General features: G+C 38.0%; 1 protein-coding gene across 3 annotated transcripts; it reads left to right on the forward strand.

Annotated features, from left to right (window-relative positions):
- The first annotated feature begins 2,092 nt into the window (after positions 1-2,092).
- On the forward strand, positions 2,093-14,443 carry FKBP7 (FKBP prolyl isomerase 7). 3 transcript variants are annotated; one of them, XR_004969505.1, is made up of 5 exons: positions 2,093-2,446; positions 3,940-4,091; positions 8,764-8,897; positions 10,334-10,610; positions 14,121-14,220. XR_004969505.1 is itself a non-coding variant. In XM_036320345.1 (4 exons), exons 1-4 carry the CDS (start codon positions 2,139-2,141, stop codon positions 14,280-14,282), a joined length of 753 nt encoding a protein of 250 aa, XP_036176238.1. In that variant the 5' UTR covers positions 2,095-2,138; the 3' UTR covers positions 14,283-14,443. The 3 variants fall into 3 exon arrangements, 2 of the variants coding, with proteins under 2 accessions (XP_036176238.1, XP_036176237.1); XM_036320345.1 differs by lacking the exon at positions 10,334-10,610 and having other exon boundaries at positions 2,095-2,446; positions 8,767-8,897; positions 14,121-14,443; XM_036320344.1 differs by lacking the exon at positions 10,334-10,610 and having other exon boundaries at positions 2,097-2,446; positions 14,121-14,443.
- Positions 14,444-14,550: the final 107 nt, after the last annotated feature.

Below are 14,550 nucleotides of genomic sequence, written 5' to 3' on the forward strand. Positions count from 1 at the left end.
CAAGAAAATAAAAGATCCTATTTATGTTTCTTCGTGTCCTCACATTCAGGGGTCCCACAAACTGTCCCCGGGAGGCCGGGGGTACTGAGAGTCCTCCGCCAGGAAGAGCCAGGGGCCCCAAGGAGCGGTCATCAGCACATCTTCAGTTAACATCGCTTCTCAACCTGTGGGTCGCGACCCCTTTGGGGGTCCAAGGACCCTTTCACAGGGGTCGCCTAAAACCATCGGAAAACACATATAATTACATATTGTTTTTGTGATTAATCACTACGCTTTAATTATGTTCAGTTTGTAACAATGAAAATAAATCCTGCATTTCAGATATTTACGATTCATAACAGTAGCAAAATTACAGTTATGAAGGAGCAACGAAAATAATTTTATGGTTGGGGGGTGTCACCACAACAAGAGGAACTGTATTAAAGGGTCGCGGCATTGGGAAGGTTGAGAACCACTGAGTTAGAAGATAAAACGTGGAATCAGTTTGGAGTTTGTTTTACTAAAAATGGGGGCTTTCCCCTAGCTTTTATGATTTTTAAAAATCCTATTTGGAACTGATCACCTTACAGGATTGACAGTAATTTTCAGATTTATGGAATTTTGCAGGGTTTCAGCAAAGCAGATGTGACATGCTCAGTGTTGTGGCTTTTCTTAGCATCCCTGAGGGAGATAGAAGGACATCTCCCCTTCCAGAACCTAATCAAGGCCTCAGCCTCTCTGGTAAAAAGTCTTTGGATATTCACTTGGCAATAAGGTGCACTGATGAATTGATACAGAGATGGGTAGTTGGAGAGGTCATAAATCAACTATAGTTAGATGTTGATACAATCTGAGCGGTAGGTGTAAGCCCACGGTGATAGTAAAATTCAGCTTTTTCTGCATGTTCGAAGGTTTTCCATTCTACAGTGTTGAGAGGGAAAGCTGGCTTTGTGCCAGGCTTCACTGAATCCCTCATGCATGCTGGCTGTGAGATTGGAACAAAACGCCCAATACTGACGGGACAGGAAGCCCTCCCCTTTCAGTCATTGGATTTCCACTTCCTGTGGTTTCAGTCATCAGAGGCCAACCACGGTCTGAAAATATTACATGGAAAAATCCCAGAAATGAACAAATCGTACGTTTTCAGTTGTGCCTGTTCCCAGTAGCCGGATGAAATCTGCTGTCCTGCTCCCTCCTGCCAGAACAGGAGCCATCCCTTTGTCCAGCACATCCGTGCTGTGGTAGAGGACAATATTTCCAAAGAAAAAGAGAGAGATCACATTCACATAACTTTTATTATAGTCTGTTGTTTTAATTGTTGCCTTATTAGTTATTAATCTCTAAATGTGCTCAATTTATTAAGCTTTATCATAGGTTTGGATAGGAAAAATATATATAGGGTTCAACCCTAGCCTGCTTTCAGACATCCACGGGGTCTTGGAACATATCCCCGCAGGATAATGGGGTATGAGGATACGAGGGGACCACGGAGCCTCGTTTCTCCTCGTGCGATGTGAATGATTACCGACTGGCGGAGTTGGTAAGAAGAGCGACACTGCGCACCTCTCGGAGCCCTGACATCCAGGGCGGCCCCAGGGGTGGGGGACAGTAACGCCAACGCAGCAGGTAGGACCCGCGGGGGGTGCGCTCCGCGGTGGGAAACGAAGCGGGGGAGCAGTGCGCCTGTTTCCTCGCCACCAGGCGGCCTCCGGGCCGTGTGTGGCTTAGCCCGGGGCCTTCCAGGACACCCCGGACACCTCCCCGATGCCCGCCCGTTCTCTGGGGGCCTGCAGAGAAGCCTGTTATGCCCAGAAACGACAACCATATCCTCTGACTACACCCCACCCGGGGCTGTTGTATTTCGTCTTTTGCCAGTTTCATTTTAGGAAACGCCAGCTTTGCTACACGAACCCTGAGGAAACGGCTGTAAAATCAGCGGAGCCAGCGAGAAGGGGTGCAAGTAAGTGATCAGTGTTGCCTTAGAGACTGATGCCCGCAGCCAAAGCGCCCGGTGCCAGAGGGACACCGCCCGCCTCTGACTGGCAAGATTCCGCAGCTGAGCCTGCCGCGGGGGGGCGGAGGGGGGGGGCGAGTGGGGGGAGGCGGGACCCCGCGCCGCGCCGCCCCGCCCCAACCCCGACCCTTTGTGACGTAAGATAATGCTGCCACGCGTCGGAACTCCGCTGCCTGGGGGAGCACAGGGCGCGAGTGACACGCGGGAGGGAACGCAGCGGTCATCTGGGGCAACTCCAGGAATCATGCATTTGTTAATCAGATTAATCGTTTTCTTTTACGTGTGGGGCATTTTTACTGCTCAGGGACAAAAGGGAGAGGAGCGCACAGAGGAAGTGAAAATAGAAGTTGTGCATCGTCCAGAAAACTGTTCTAAGACTAGCAAGAAGGGAGACCTGCTAAATGCCCATTATGACGGCTACCTGGCTAAAGATGGCACGAAATTCTACTGCAGGTAGGAAATGCCGCGGACCGCTGTCACGTCCAGTTGATGCGCAGAATCTAGCCTCCCTCCAGCATGCAGGAGCTTAATTGGTTGGTTGGTTGGTTGGTTGGTTGGTTGGTTGGTTGGTTGGTTGGTTCTTGTTTTTTAACAGTAAGAGTTGAGGCTTTTATTCCTAAGGGGGAAATCAGATTAGATGCAGTAGTTCTCTATGAAGCTAAATATTACTTTCTAAGTTATTGAAAATGTTGGACCAAGAAATTATCAAAAAAGAGACTGTGGCCCTGCTGGTGTGACTCAGTAGTTAAGCCTCAACCCATGAACTAGGAGGTCAAGGTTCAATTCCCCTGGGGTGGAGGGGCAAAAGCCCCTGTTGCAGGTTGCAGGCTTGATCCTCAGTAGGGGGCATGTAGGAAGCAGCTGATCAATGATTCTCTCTCATCATTGATATTTCTATCTCCCTCTCCCTTCCTCTCTCTGAATCAATGTTTTAAAAAAAATACACGATGTCCACACACACAGCCGACCATTCCCATTACCCTTGGGACTTACGGAAGTAAGTCAAGGCACAGTGTGTAAGGATGTTCGCACTTTTCCTTTGCGGGTTGGAGTGTCTTTACAGAGGGTTGGATAGGGTAGTTTAAGGGATTTTGTCTGGCCTTCAGAAGCTCCATATTTACAGACTAGGGGCCACTTTCCAACTGTCAAGAAGACACACAGCAACTTTCCCTGATGACTTCTGGGCCCTGTGTCCTCCACCTGACCCCTCATCCCATGACTGCCTACTCTGATTTAATTAAAGGCTTACTACTCAGAGGGAGAATGTCTTTTCTTCATCTGTGCTATTACCTATAACGATAGGACCTGGGGAAAGTTAGTTCTTTCTACTGAGAGGAAAATAGAGAAATTTAAGAAGAAAGGGTACAAATTTTAAATAACTTTAAAATATTTATGTGGCTAAAACTGCACCATCATTTTTTAGAACAAATCCAAACAGGTTAAATGTATTATTTGGACAAGCCATGCAGTTAGGTAGGGGCAGAAGGCCCATTAAAAAAGTTAACTGTTGAGTAGTTTCTGTGAAAACGACAAAAAGAAAATGAGATGACAAATCGTACCTCATTCTGGCTATTATGAGGTAAGTTTGAGCCAAACACCCCACCAGGGGGGGTTCAGAATGAGATATAGTATGGGAAGAGAGATGGTTAAAGAGGACTCCAATTGTAATATAACTAAATGCCCAGCAGTATTTTTTTAATCCTCATCCAAGGATATGTTTATTAATTTTTAGATCGAGAGGGAGAGAGAAACTTCGATGTGGGAGAGAAATATGGATCGGTTGCCTCCCTTATCACCCCAACCAGTATTGAACTTGCAACCTTTTTGGTGTACAACGGAACAATGCTCTAGCCAACTGAGCCACCCAGCCAGGGTGCCCAGTTTTTTTTTAGTTTGATTTCATTTTTTTTGAAATCAGCTTACCTAAATGTTGTTTTTTATTATAGCCGGACACAAAATGAAGGCCACCCCAAATGGTTTGTTCTTGGTGTTGGGCAAGTCATAAAAGGCCTAGACATTGCTATGATGGATATGTGCCCTGGAGAGAAGCGAAAAGTGATAATACCCCCTTCATTTGCATATGGGAAAGAAGGCTATGGTAAGATGTTTTAATATTTATTCCTCGGTCTCAAAGAAATATTTCTACACCCATGTTCATAGCAGCACTATTCACAAAAACCAAAAAATAGAAATAACTCGTGTTCTTTAACAGATGAATGGAGAAACAAAATGGGTATTTACATACAATGGAATATTATACATCCTTAAAAAGGAAAGGGAATTCTGGCACATGCTATAACATGGATGAACCTTGAGTACATTATGCTAAGTGAAATAAGCTAATCATCAAAAAACTAATGCTATATGATTCCACTTTAACTAGGTACCAAGAATAGTCACATTCATTGAGACAAAAAAAAAGAGAGTTGTTGTCAGAGCCTGGGAAGAGGGTAGAATAGGGAATTGTTATTTAATGGGTATAGAGTTTCAATTTTGCAAGATGAAGTAGTTCTGGAGATTGGTTGCACAACGATGTGAGTATAGTTAACACTACTGGAGTGTACACTTAAAATGTTATACTGGTAAATTTTATGTTACATGTATTTTCTTCCAATTAAAAAATTTTCAATCTCTCAAAAAGTTCAAATAAAATTTAAAAATCATAGAGGAAATAATTACAGAACTATAGGGTACAGTAAACTTTAGCTGTACCTATTCCAGTCTAGCCAGCCTCCTGTTTTTACATATAAAGAAAATACGACATTGTTCAAATACGGATCTCTGGCCAGTGTTGTTCTTCCCACACAGTGTTAGCTCTCATAATGATCATGTATATTTTATAAGCTCCACATTTGTCATATTTGTTTTTAGCATAATGTTTATTTGTTTTTTTAACATAAATGTAAATAGCACATACCTTTGGATAAGCATTACCAAAGTCAAATCATAAAACTTGGGAAGCTGAAACATATGACTTTGGAGTAAAAGGATAGCACTGGAACATGGTAAAAAGGGCATCTGAAATAACTGTTAGTCACCATTACCCAAATTTAGGAGAAGCCTTGAAATGTGAAAGAACTGAACTGTGTCTTTCAATATCTCACCTATATTTAAAGCCTGGAGTGAGATCTGAAAAGCTAGGTAAGGCAGTAAAATAGGGAAAATGTTTGTAATACATATGAGAACTCCTGATAACAAATAATAAAAATGACCTACCCTTAGGAATACACAAGTATATAAACAAGTGGCCCACTAATAACAACAAAAAATACAAATGACCTTTAAGCTTTTGAGAATACTAAATTTTATTCATAATTAAAGAAGGTGAAATTAAAACAAAAGTGAGACACCATTTATGTCTTTCCTAATCTGCAAAGACATAAAAGTTAGCAAAGGTTTGGAAAAAACAGTAGGCTCATGCATTATTGCCGGGAATGTAAATCATTCTAACTCTCTGGCAATTTCTATCAAAATTTAAAATGCATATTTTCTCTGACCCAGTAGTTCCATTACCATGAGTGTGCACAAAAGTATATATAAAAGAATATTCATTGCAGCCTTTTTTGGTAGCAAAAGACTGGAAACTACCTTAGTATCCATCAGTAGGAAATCGGTTAAATAAATCATGGTATATCTATAAAATGGATTATTGTTCAGCCAGTAAAAAGAAGCTGTGTACAATGAAGAAATGATTTCCTATCCTCAATGAGCTTATATGTACAAGGGAGAATCTCTCATACGCATCATGCATCTAGGTAGACTCTATCTGGAAAGATACACAGTCATCCAATGACATGAAGTGGTCCTGGGAAGGTGGCCTGAGGGTCAAGGATGAGGAGATTTCTTCTCATTCTGTAATATATTGTACTGTTTAAATTTTTCACCGTGTGCATCTATTAATTTTTCCAAAATTAAAATTTTAAAAGACACCAAATTAAAAGTGGAGCAAATAGATGAATTTTAGAAATGGGCAATCTGTCAGAGGGACAGTTTTGATATTTCATTCTCAATTAAGTCCTTGCTTCCTATTGCCGTGTAAGGATGCTAAAGAATCTTTAACACCTCTTCATTCTATTTAGAGTCCTTGGTAACTCCACCTCTTTGAAATATTGAGTATATAATTAAAGTAATTAAAGGTTAATTTTCTCCAATAAAATATTGTCATTAACTCCCAAATATTTCATTGAAATGTCATGCCCTCTTTGAGGCTGTTGGTTTACTCTTTAAGAGTAATGATTCCCTCGCCTCTTCTTCCCAGCAAGAACAAGGGATCACTGCTCGAAACTGGATTGGAGGAAGGTTAGTGTGCAAGTCAGACCCAGTCAGACTTAAAATTTCTCAAGAGACAGTTTCAGATAAATACAGCTTCATTTTCAATGCTTTTTTACCAATCATTTGATCCCAACAAAATAGCTCCACCTGAACCATAATTTGTATATTCTATTTTTAATTGAAGAGGAAGTGAGAAGAGAAATAAAAAATTGAAGATAAATAAAATTGAATGCAATACTTGTCCTAAAAATGTTGTTATAGGTTGAAGCCAATTCTAGGCAACATGATAACAGGCGACGTTTGCCTTTCAGTCTCTTTAATCTCATTTTCAGAGTTTCCCTTTCTTGTGTTGTCCCATCAGATGCCTCCACATTCTGCCTACTACCAGAGCACCTGCTTCCCTATCAGCCTACACTCACATCCCTCATCAATAGATGCTCATCTAGAGTCCTATTACCTTAAGGCAAATGACTACTTAGTTTATCCTTTTTGTAAACTAATTTATGCTTGACTACACAAGCTGCCTAATCTATTATTAAACCAAAAACCCTTGCTGTGGAGATGTGGAAATTTGACTTGAAGTTGGTTCATATTCAATTTGAAGTGTCTCCAAAAAATATAAAAATAATGCATTTCACTAGTAACACCACCAACACTTTCATTTTACACATAGAGGAACTGAGGCCCAAACAAAAGTGTGTTGTTTAGAATGTAATTAACTGCAAGTTTACCTGCACTATAATAGCTTGGATTAGATTATTTAAAAAGTTGCAGTGTAGACCATAAGTAACTGCTTAACAAAACTTCTTGATCAAATAAGCTTTTAAAAATAAGTTATTAAGAACTAACATAAGTTATAACTTTGTTTTAGGTAGTACTTGAAGAGGTCTTTCTTCTGCACAATGTCCTTGCCTCATGTTGCAGAACACCCCTGCATGTCTTGAAATGCATGTGACTTGTTTGTGCTTTAATTAACAGTACATGTGGTATGTATAGATTCTTCACATTAACTCCTATGTCTTTGATCTACTTCTCTAAATACAAGTAATTCTATAGCAAATGCACATTTCTCTTCTTTATACTTTAGTTTGTTGCAAGAAAAAAGAATTGGCAATGTTTTCTATGTTTATAGTAGAATTGTTCAGAAACTTCAACCTTTAATATTTTTTCTTAAGAAATTTGAATTTGTATTTGTATTTGGAATTTGTTTGTTTGTTTTTTAAATTTTTTTTTAAATATATTTTATTGATTTTTTACAGAGAGGAAGGGAGAGAGATAGAGAGTTAGAAACATCGATGAGAGAGAAACATCGATCAGCTGCCTCCTGCACATCTCCTACTGGGGATGTGCCCGTAACCCAGGTACATGCCCTTGACCGGAATCAAACCTGGGACCTTTCAGTCCGCAGGCCGACGCTCTATCCACTGAGCCAAACCGGTTTCGGCTGGAATTTGTTTTTAATTATTGTTTTATTATAAGAAAATCGTAACTGGACAGAATAGGAATGGGTTTTAAAAAGCGATCATTGAGTCAATCTCTAGCTCTTTTACTATAAAATCAGGTAATAGGTGCTGCTTTGGTTGGGATGGTCACATTAGTCATGTGATGCACAGGAAGATTCTTCTATGTCCTGGCTTTGAGATGACTGATGATGGTCTCTCCTTTTGGCTGTAACTTTCAAATTCTTTGGAATATATAAGCACGCTAGCAAGAATTCTCTGTGTGTGTTTTTTTTTATGATAGAAATTACTATTTTCTTGAAAGAACAAAATTAGCCATTTTAAAAATAAAGGATAGTTGTCATTCATTCAACAAATATTTGAGTGATAAGAATCAGGCATTCTGAAAGACTCTAGGAATATACCAGTAACACAAATCACCCACTGCCTCTTGCAAGTCATTTCTACAGGTTATTTTAATGAAAGAACATCTGAAATAGCCAAAGCCTACTACTAAAATCATCTGTGATATCAGTTAATAGATTAACTTTATTAAGGAGATCTGTTCAACTTAATACTTAAAATTTTTTATTGTTTAGAAATTTCTTCATAAAATTGTTACTGGTTTATTCTGTCATTACACTTTATATTTAATATCTATAAAGAATTTGAAAGATAAACACATTGATATATTTTTTTTATTTATGCTCCCAAATAACTATACAAAATCATTTTCTAAAAGATTACTGATCTATGCTTTGAGATTTTCCTACCCAGGTATTTCTTCTCTGTACCAGCTCTCTCCTTTAAAATGATCGGTATATTAATAAAAATTATATGATTTATATTTATTTTTATTCAATTAGGGAATAATAGTCCTCTAAGTTCTTAGAACTGACTTGATTTAAAAACATATGGAAAAAAATTCTAAAAAGTATTTAGAACACAATTTTTATAGATATAAAATAATATAATCATAATGCTGTAATGGCTACTTGTGAATAAATATTTGAACATTATCTTCATGTAAGTTAAACTGTGAAAATGTATACTTTTTAGCAGAAGGCAAGATTCCACCGGATGCAACATTGATTTTTGAGATTGAACTTTATGCTGTGACCAAAGGACCACGAAGTATTGAAACGTTTAAGCAGATAGATACAGACAATGACAGGCAACTCTCCAAGACCGAGGTAATTTAAACAGATTTCGTGTGTACGGTCTAATTTTTTATCACACTTTAAGTACATTTTTGTTACAACTCTTATTTTTTTACTTCTACCTAGTATGGACTGATTACTTAGCTTTTAATAGAAGAGCTGGTTACAAAAAAAGTCGGAGCTCCAAGAAGGAAATATGCTTTTTCAAAACAAAACTTAGTCATTCTGTTCAATTTCTTTTCTCCCTACAAGAGGGCCATTACAATACCATACTAATCTCTAGGAGGCATTTCCAGCCTCTAGACCAGGGGTGGGCAAACTTTTTGACTCGAGGGCCACAATGGGTTCTTAAACTGGACCGGAGGGCCGGAACAAAAGCATGGATGGAGTGTTTGTGTGAACTAATATAAATTCAAAGTAAACATCATTCCATAAAAGGGTACGGTCTTTTTTTTTTTTTTTTAGTTTTATTCATTTCAAACGGGTCAGATCCGGCCCGCGGGCCGTAGGTTGCCCATGGCTGCTCTAGACTATAGGAGCAGATCTCTTTTAAGCAGCACTGTAGGAATGTCTAACAGGGCAAATAATTCCCACCTCCTAAGATTGTGAGGATTAAATACATGAGGTTATGAAAAAAGCTAGCAAGAATTTAAATTGTGTGATTGGAAAGTTAGTAAACAGGACCCAGGAGCTCAGCTACCTAGTTTCTGCATCCCAGTTAGTCTTATATATGAATTGAGGAATTAATAAAGATCTTGTAATAATAATTTTTCATACTTTCTCAGTACCAGGTATAGTTATAAACCCAGAAGTGTGTGACCTTGACAATATATGAGGTAGACACTATTGGCATCATCTCCATTTTATAGAAGGTGCAAATGACACCCAGACAGGCTGCTAAGTAACTAGCTTAAGGCCACAGCTGTAAGTGGCAAAACCAGACTTCAGACCCAGCAATCTGACTCCACTACTGTGTTCTTCATCATGAGTCCACCCTGCCTTTTTCAGGGACTTGACATCATGAATGTTTCAAGGCTAATGTTTATTTCATTAAGTCTGGTGCCTTGTCTCCCCTCCCATTTGGAGGCAGTTTAACATGCATAAGAGTTATATCACTTAAATAATAAAAGGCAACTGGGGTCCAGCCGGGTGTGGCTCAGCACTTGAGCATAGGTCATGAGTTTGATTCCCTGTCAAGGAATATGTCTGGGTTGACAGCTCAATCCCTAATAGGAGGCAGCCTATTGCTGATTCTCTCTCATCATTGATGTTTCTCTCTCTCGCCCTCTTCCTTGCTCTCTGAAATCAATAAAAATATATTTTAAAAAATAAAGAAGCAGCAGTCACTTTAAAAAAATAGGCAACTGTGTCATTGATTCAAGTGATAAAAACAGTAAGACCCTTTTCTGTTTCTTTTTCTCTCTCTTCTCCAATCGTTTGCCCACCCTAATTCTACTTCCTCCTCCAAGATCTTAGTAAGGACTTCTTCCGGAAGCTCTTTGGTTGATCAATAACAGAAGAAGGATAAGAGAAGGGGAACATGCCCCTCTCCCTAAGAGTAGCGATTACAGGCATGGCAAACTGTTCCCCGTACAATACTGTCGACTCATCACCCTTTTTAGAACAAACAGCAGCTGCAGATGAATTCACATAGTACTCAAGAGTTCAGCCTGTGCACACAGGCCACTCAATATCACCTGTACACCAACAGACACGTTCTTCAGTATGAATACTCCTCAGTAGGCGGTAAGGGATCTTCAGTTCTTTTCTGAAAAATAGAAATAGAGAAAGTCCAAAATAGAGACCTGCTTACCTACATTTTGCGCAGATTTGCCTACATTCTTGAGTATCAGGGATTAGCTGCATTATCACTAGATAGGTAAGAGTGATTTTAATGGAATAGAATAGAGAGCCCAGAAATAGAATAGAGAGCCCAGAAATCGGCCCGAACCAATATGCTCAATTAATATTTGACAAAGGAGGCAAGAACATACAATGGAGCCAAGATAGTCTCTTCAATAAATGGTGTTGGGAAAATTGGACAGATATATGCAAGAAAATGAAACTAGACCACCAACTTACACCACACACAAAAATAAACTCAAAATGGATAAAGGACTTAAATGTACGACAGGAAACCATAAAAATTCTAGAAGAATCCAAAGGCAACAAAATCTCAGACATATGCCGAAGCAATTTCTTCACTGATACAGCTCCTAGGGCACTTGAAACTAAAGAGAAAATGAACAAATGGGACTACATCAAAATAAAAAGCTTCTGCACAGCAAAAGAAACCATCAACAAAACAACAAGAAAACCCACTGTGTGGGAAAACATATTTGCCAATGTCATATCTGATAAGGGCCTAATCTCCAAAATTTATAGGGAACTCATACAACTTAACAAAAGGAAGATAAACAATCCAATCAAAAAATGGGTAAAGGACCTAAATAGACACCTTTCAAAAGAGGACATTCAGAAAGCCAAGAGACATAGGAAAACATGCTCAAAGTCACTAATCATCCGAGAGATGCAAATCAAAACAACAATGAGGTACCATCTCACACCTGTCAGACTGGCTATCATCAACAAATCAACAAACAACAGGTGCTGGAGAGGATGTGGAGAAAAAGGAACACTTGTGCACTGCTGATGGGAATGCAGACTGGTGCAGCCACTATGGAAGACAGTATGGAGTTTCCTTAAAAAACTGAAAATGGAACTCCCATTTGACCCTGTGATCCCACTTCTAGGAATATATCCCAAGAAACCAGAAACACCAATCAGAAAGGATATATGCACCCCTATGTTCATAGCAGCACAATTCACCATAGCTAAGATCTGGAAACAGCCTAAGTGCCCATCAGTAGATGAATGGATTAGAAAACTGTGGTACATCTACACGATGGAATACTATGCTGCTCTAAAAAGGAAGGAACTCTTTCCATTTGCAACGTCATGGATGGAACTGGAGAGCATTATGCTAAGTGAAATAAGCCAGTCAATGAAGGAAAAATACCACATGATCTCACTCATTCATGGATAATAGAGACCATTATAAACTTTTGAACAATAATAGATACAGAGGCAGAGCTGCCTCAAACAGATTGTCAATCTGCAGCGGGAAGGCCGGGGAGGGTTGGGGGGCAGGAGGGAGGGGGGTAAGAGATCAACTAAAGGACTTGTATGCATGCATATAAGCATAACCAATGGACATAAGACACTGGGGGATAGGGGAGGCTAGGGGACTGTGCGGGGGGATAAAATGGACACATATGTAATACCCTTTGTAATACTTTAAGCAATAAATTAAAAAAAAAATCCACAGGAAAGTTAGGTCAAAAAAAAAAAAATTGGTTGGTTTCATTAATGAGGTTACAACAGATGGCAGGTGCCTTGCAGTTGAACCTTAAATACCTAATTTCTTATCTACTACCTACTTTGACTGTAAGATGCTTGGGGGTGTAGATTTCATAGATTCTGAACAAACTTCAGTATCTAATCTTCTACAATGCTAGAATTCTGGGTCTACTGTATGTCATTTGATATTTTGCTTCTATGCATAACACTTCTGTGCATACTTAAGGCATATGTTAATATGTATCTATTTGGATTTGGAATTTTGAAAGTGTTGTCCTTAAACTTAACAGGGAAATTAAAGAATTGGAGTCTAAATACTAAAAAAAAAAAAATGCTCGATTTTCATAACATCGCTATCTTTCCTTGACCCCTGTAAACATGACTCTAATGTTCACGTCAATTCTACAGTATAGATTCTATTTCCTTCCTTTTTTTGAGATACATTTTTATTGATTCCTTCCTTAGATGACAAAACTGAGGTTCAGAGAGGTTAAGTTATTTATCCAAGACCACACAACCTGTACATGGCAAAGCCTAGATTTCAAACATGAGCTAAAGTAAACTACTTTCTTCATCATCAGAGAGATTTAGTTATTTCTTCAGTTTAAGTCAGGTGGGGGAGTAGGGGAATCCAGCGTTTTTAATAAATTATGAAGTGGAAATAGTATGGACACCATTGCCAGCAAAATTATGTACTGCCTTTTTGTACCTCTTCACTGCAATGTATTAGAAAAGTACATTTGGATAGTTGACAATATTGATGAGGAAAATATATTTTATTTATTTAGAAACTGAGGAATATTTTATGCTATTTAAAATTTTTTATATCTACATAGGATTTCTAAGGCTCACTTAGAAGAAAATGTATCTTCATCATATAGGACCAAGGTCCCATTTGAGAACAGTTGATAGATCCATTAGTCATTCTAATTAAAGTCTACTAGCTAAGGATTGCGTTTGGGATATGGATGCTAAAAACCTCTCAGGGTTCAACTTTAGCCTTTACATATACTCTTGCCTCTACAATGCCCCGCTGAACGTTATTTCTAGATCATTGTGCATTGATTTCTTTATTATATATTAATGCTTTCTAATGGAAATATAATTGAGTCCCACCACATCTTTAAAAAAAAAAGATGAAATTAATTGTAACGATGTTTTGTTTAATTCAGTATATCTAAAATATTACCATTTTACATTAAATCAATATAAAAATTACCAAGTTATTTTTATTACCTTTAAAATTTGTTGTGTATTTTACCCTCATTTATTTAATCATATTTCAAGTGCTTAGTAGTCGTCTGTGGCTAGTAGCTGCTATGTTAGGCAGTGCTTATAATAATGTCTTTGCTTAGGGAAATATCATATTACATAGAGAAAAAGAAATACTTCAGAATACCTGTTCTTTGACATATTATTAGAGAGATTGTTGTAGTTTGTAGATTTGGAAGAACTATAGAAGCATAGAACAATTAAGAAAATTATAATTTAAAACCTGTGGTTGGTTTTATTGATTATGCAACATATTTATTAATTTTAGAGATCATAGAAACACCAATTTGTATTTTATTCATTAATGAAAATCCTTGAGAGTGAGTTTTCTTTGATAATGTGGACAGTGTAGATTATTGGAAAGCATTTAGTCTCAACAAAATTCAATTCATATTAATCTTTGAACATATACAACTAACCATCTATAACCTCAGGGGAAGATCAGTTTCTCTTCAGAGAATTGCTTCAAAGGTTAAAAAAATAAGACCTCAAACAGCTTTTTAAAATTTTATTTCACTTATTATAAGCATTCTTCCTTATGAGTTTCTTTGTGAAACATTTCTTCAAAGTTACTAGAAATGTATTGTGAATTCTTATTAATGAAATGTTATTTTGGCCCTTTAGATAGATCAGTACCTGAAAAAGGACTTTGAAAAAGATGATAAGCCACGTGACAAGTCATATCAGAATGCAGTTTTAGAAGATATTTTTAAGAAGAATGACCATGATGGTGATGGCTTCATTTCTCCCAAGGAATACAATGTATATCAACATGATGAACTATAGCATATTTTTATTTCTCAATTTTCTTAGCTGCTTACTCTACTTTATATATAAAACAAAGTCACTTTTTCCAAGTTGTATTTTCTACTTTACCCCATGAGAACATATTTTGATCTCAATACATGTAACTTTGGAATAAATGTGAGGTTATTTTGCAAATTTAATTCTGTGAACATGAGTTGCAGCACCATGAAACTGACCTGTGTGTCCCAGTGGGCAATTTTCCTGCTTCAAGAGATAGGAGGACATCGATGGCAAAATCTACAAAACT

Source organism: Myotis myotis, unplaced genomic scaffold (genome assembly GCF_014108235.1).
Source record: "Myotis myotis isolate mMyoMyo1 unplaced genomic scaffold, mMyoMyo1.p scaffold_m19_p_8, whole genome shotgun sequence".
Taxonomy (NCBI): domain Eukaryota; kingdom Metazoa; phylum Chordata; class Mammalia; order Chiroptera; family Vespertilionidae; genus Myotis; species Myotis myotis.

Excerpts from the sequence above, each read along its gene's own strand:
- FKBP7 (XM_036320344.1), top strand. The coding sequence starts at position 2,139 with ATGCTGCCACGCGTCGGAACTCCGCTGCCTGGGGGAGCACAGGGCGCG. Across the intron at positions 2,447-3,939 it reads GGCACGAAATTCTACTGCAG|CCGGACACAAAATGAAGGCC; the intron begins GTAGGAAATGCC and ends TTTTTATTATAG. Across the intron at positions 8,898-14,120 it reads GGCAACTCTCCAAGACCGAG|ATAGATCAGTACCTGAAAAA; the intron begins GTAATTTAAACA and ends TTGGCCCTTTAG.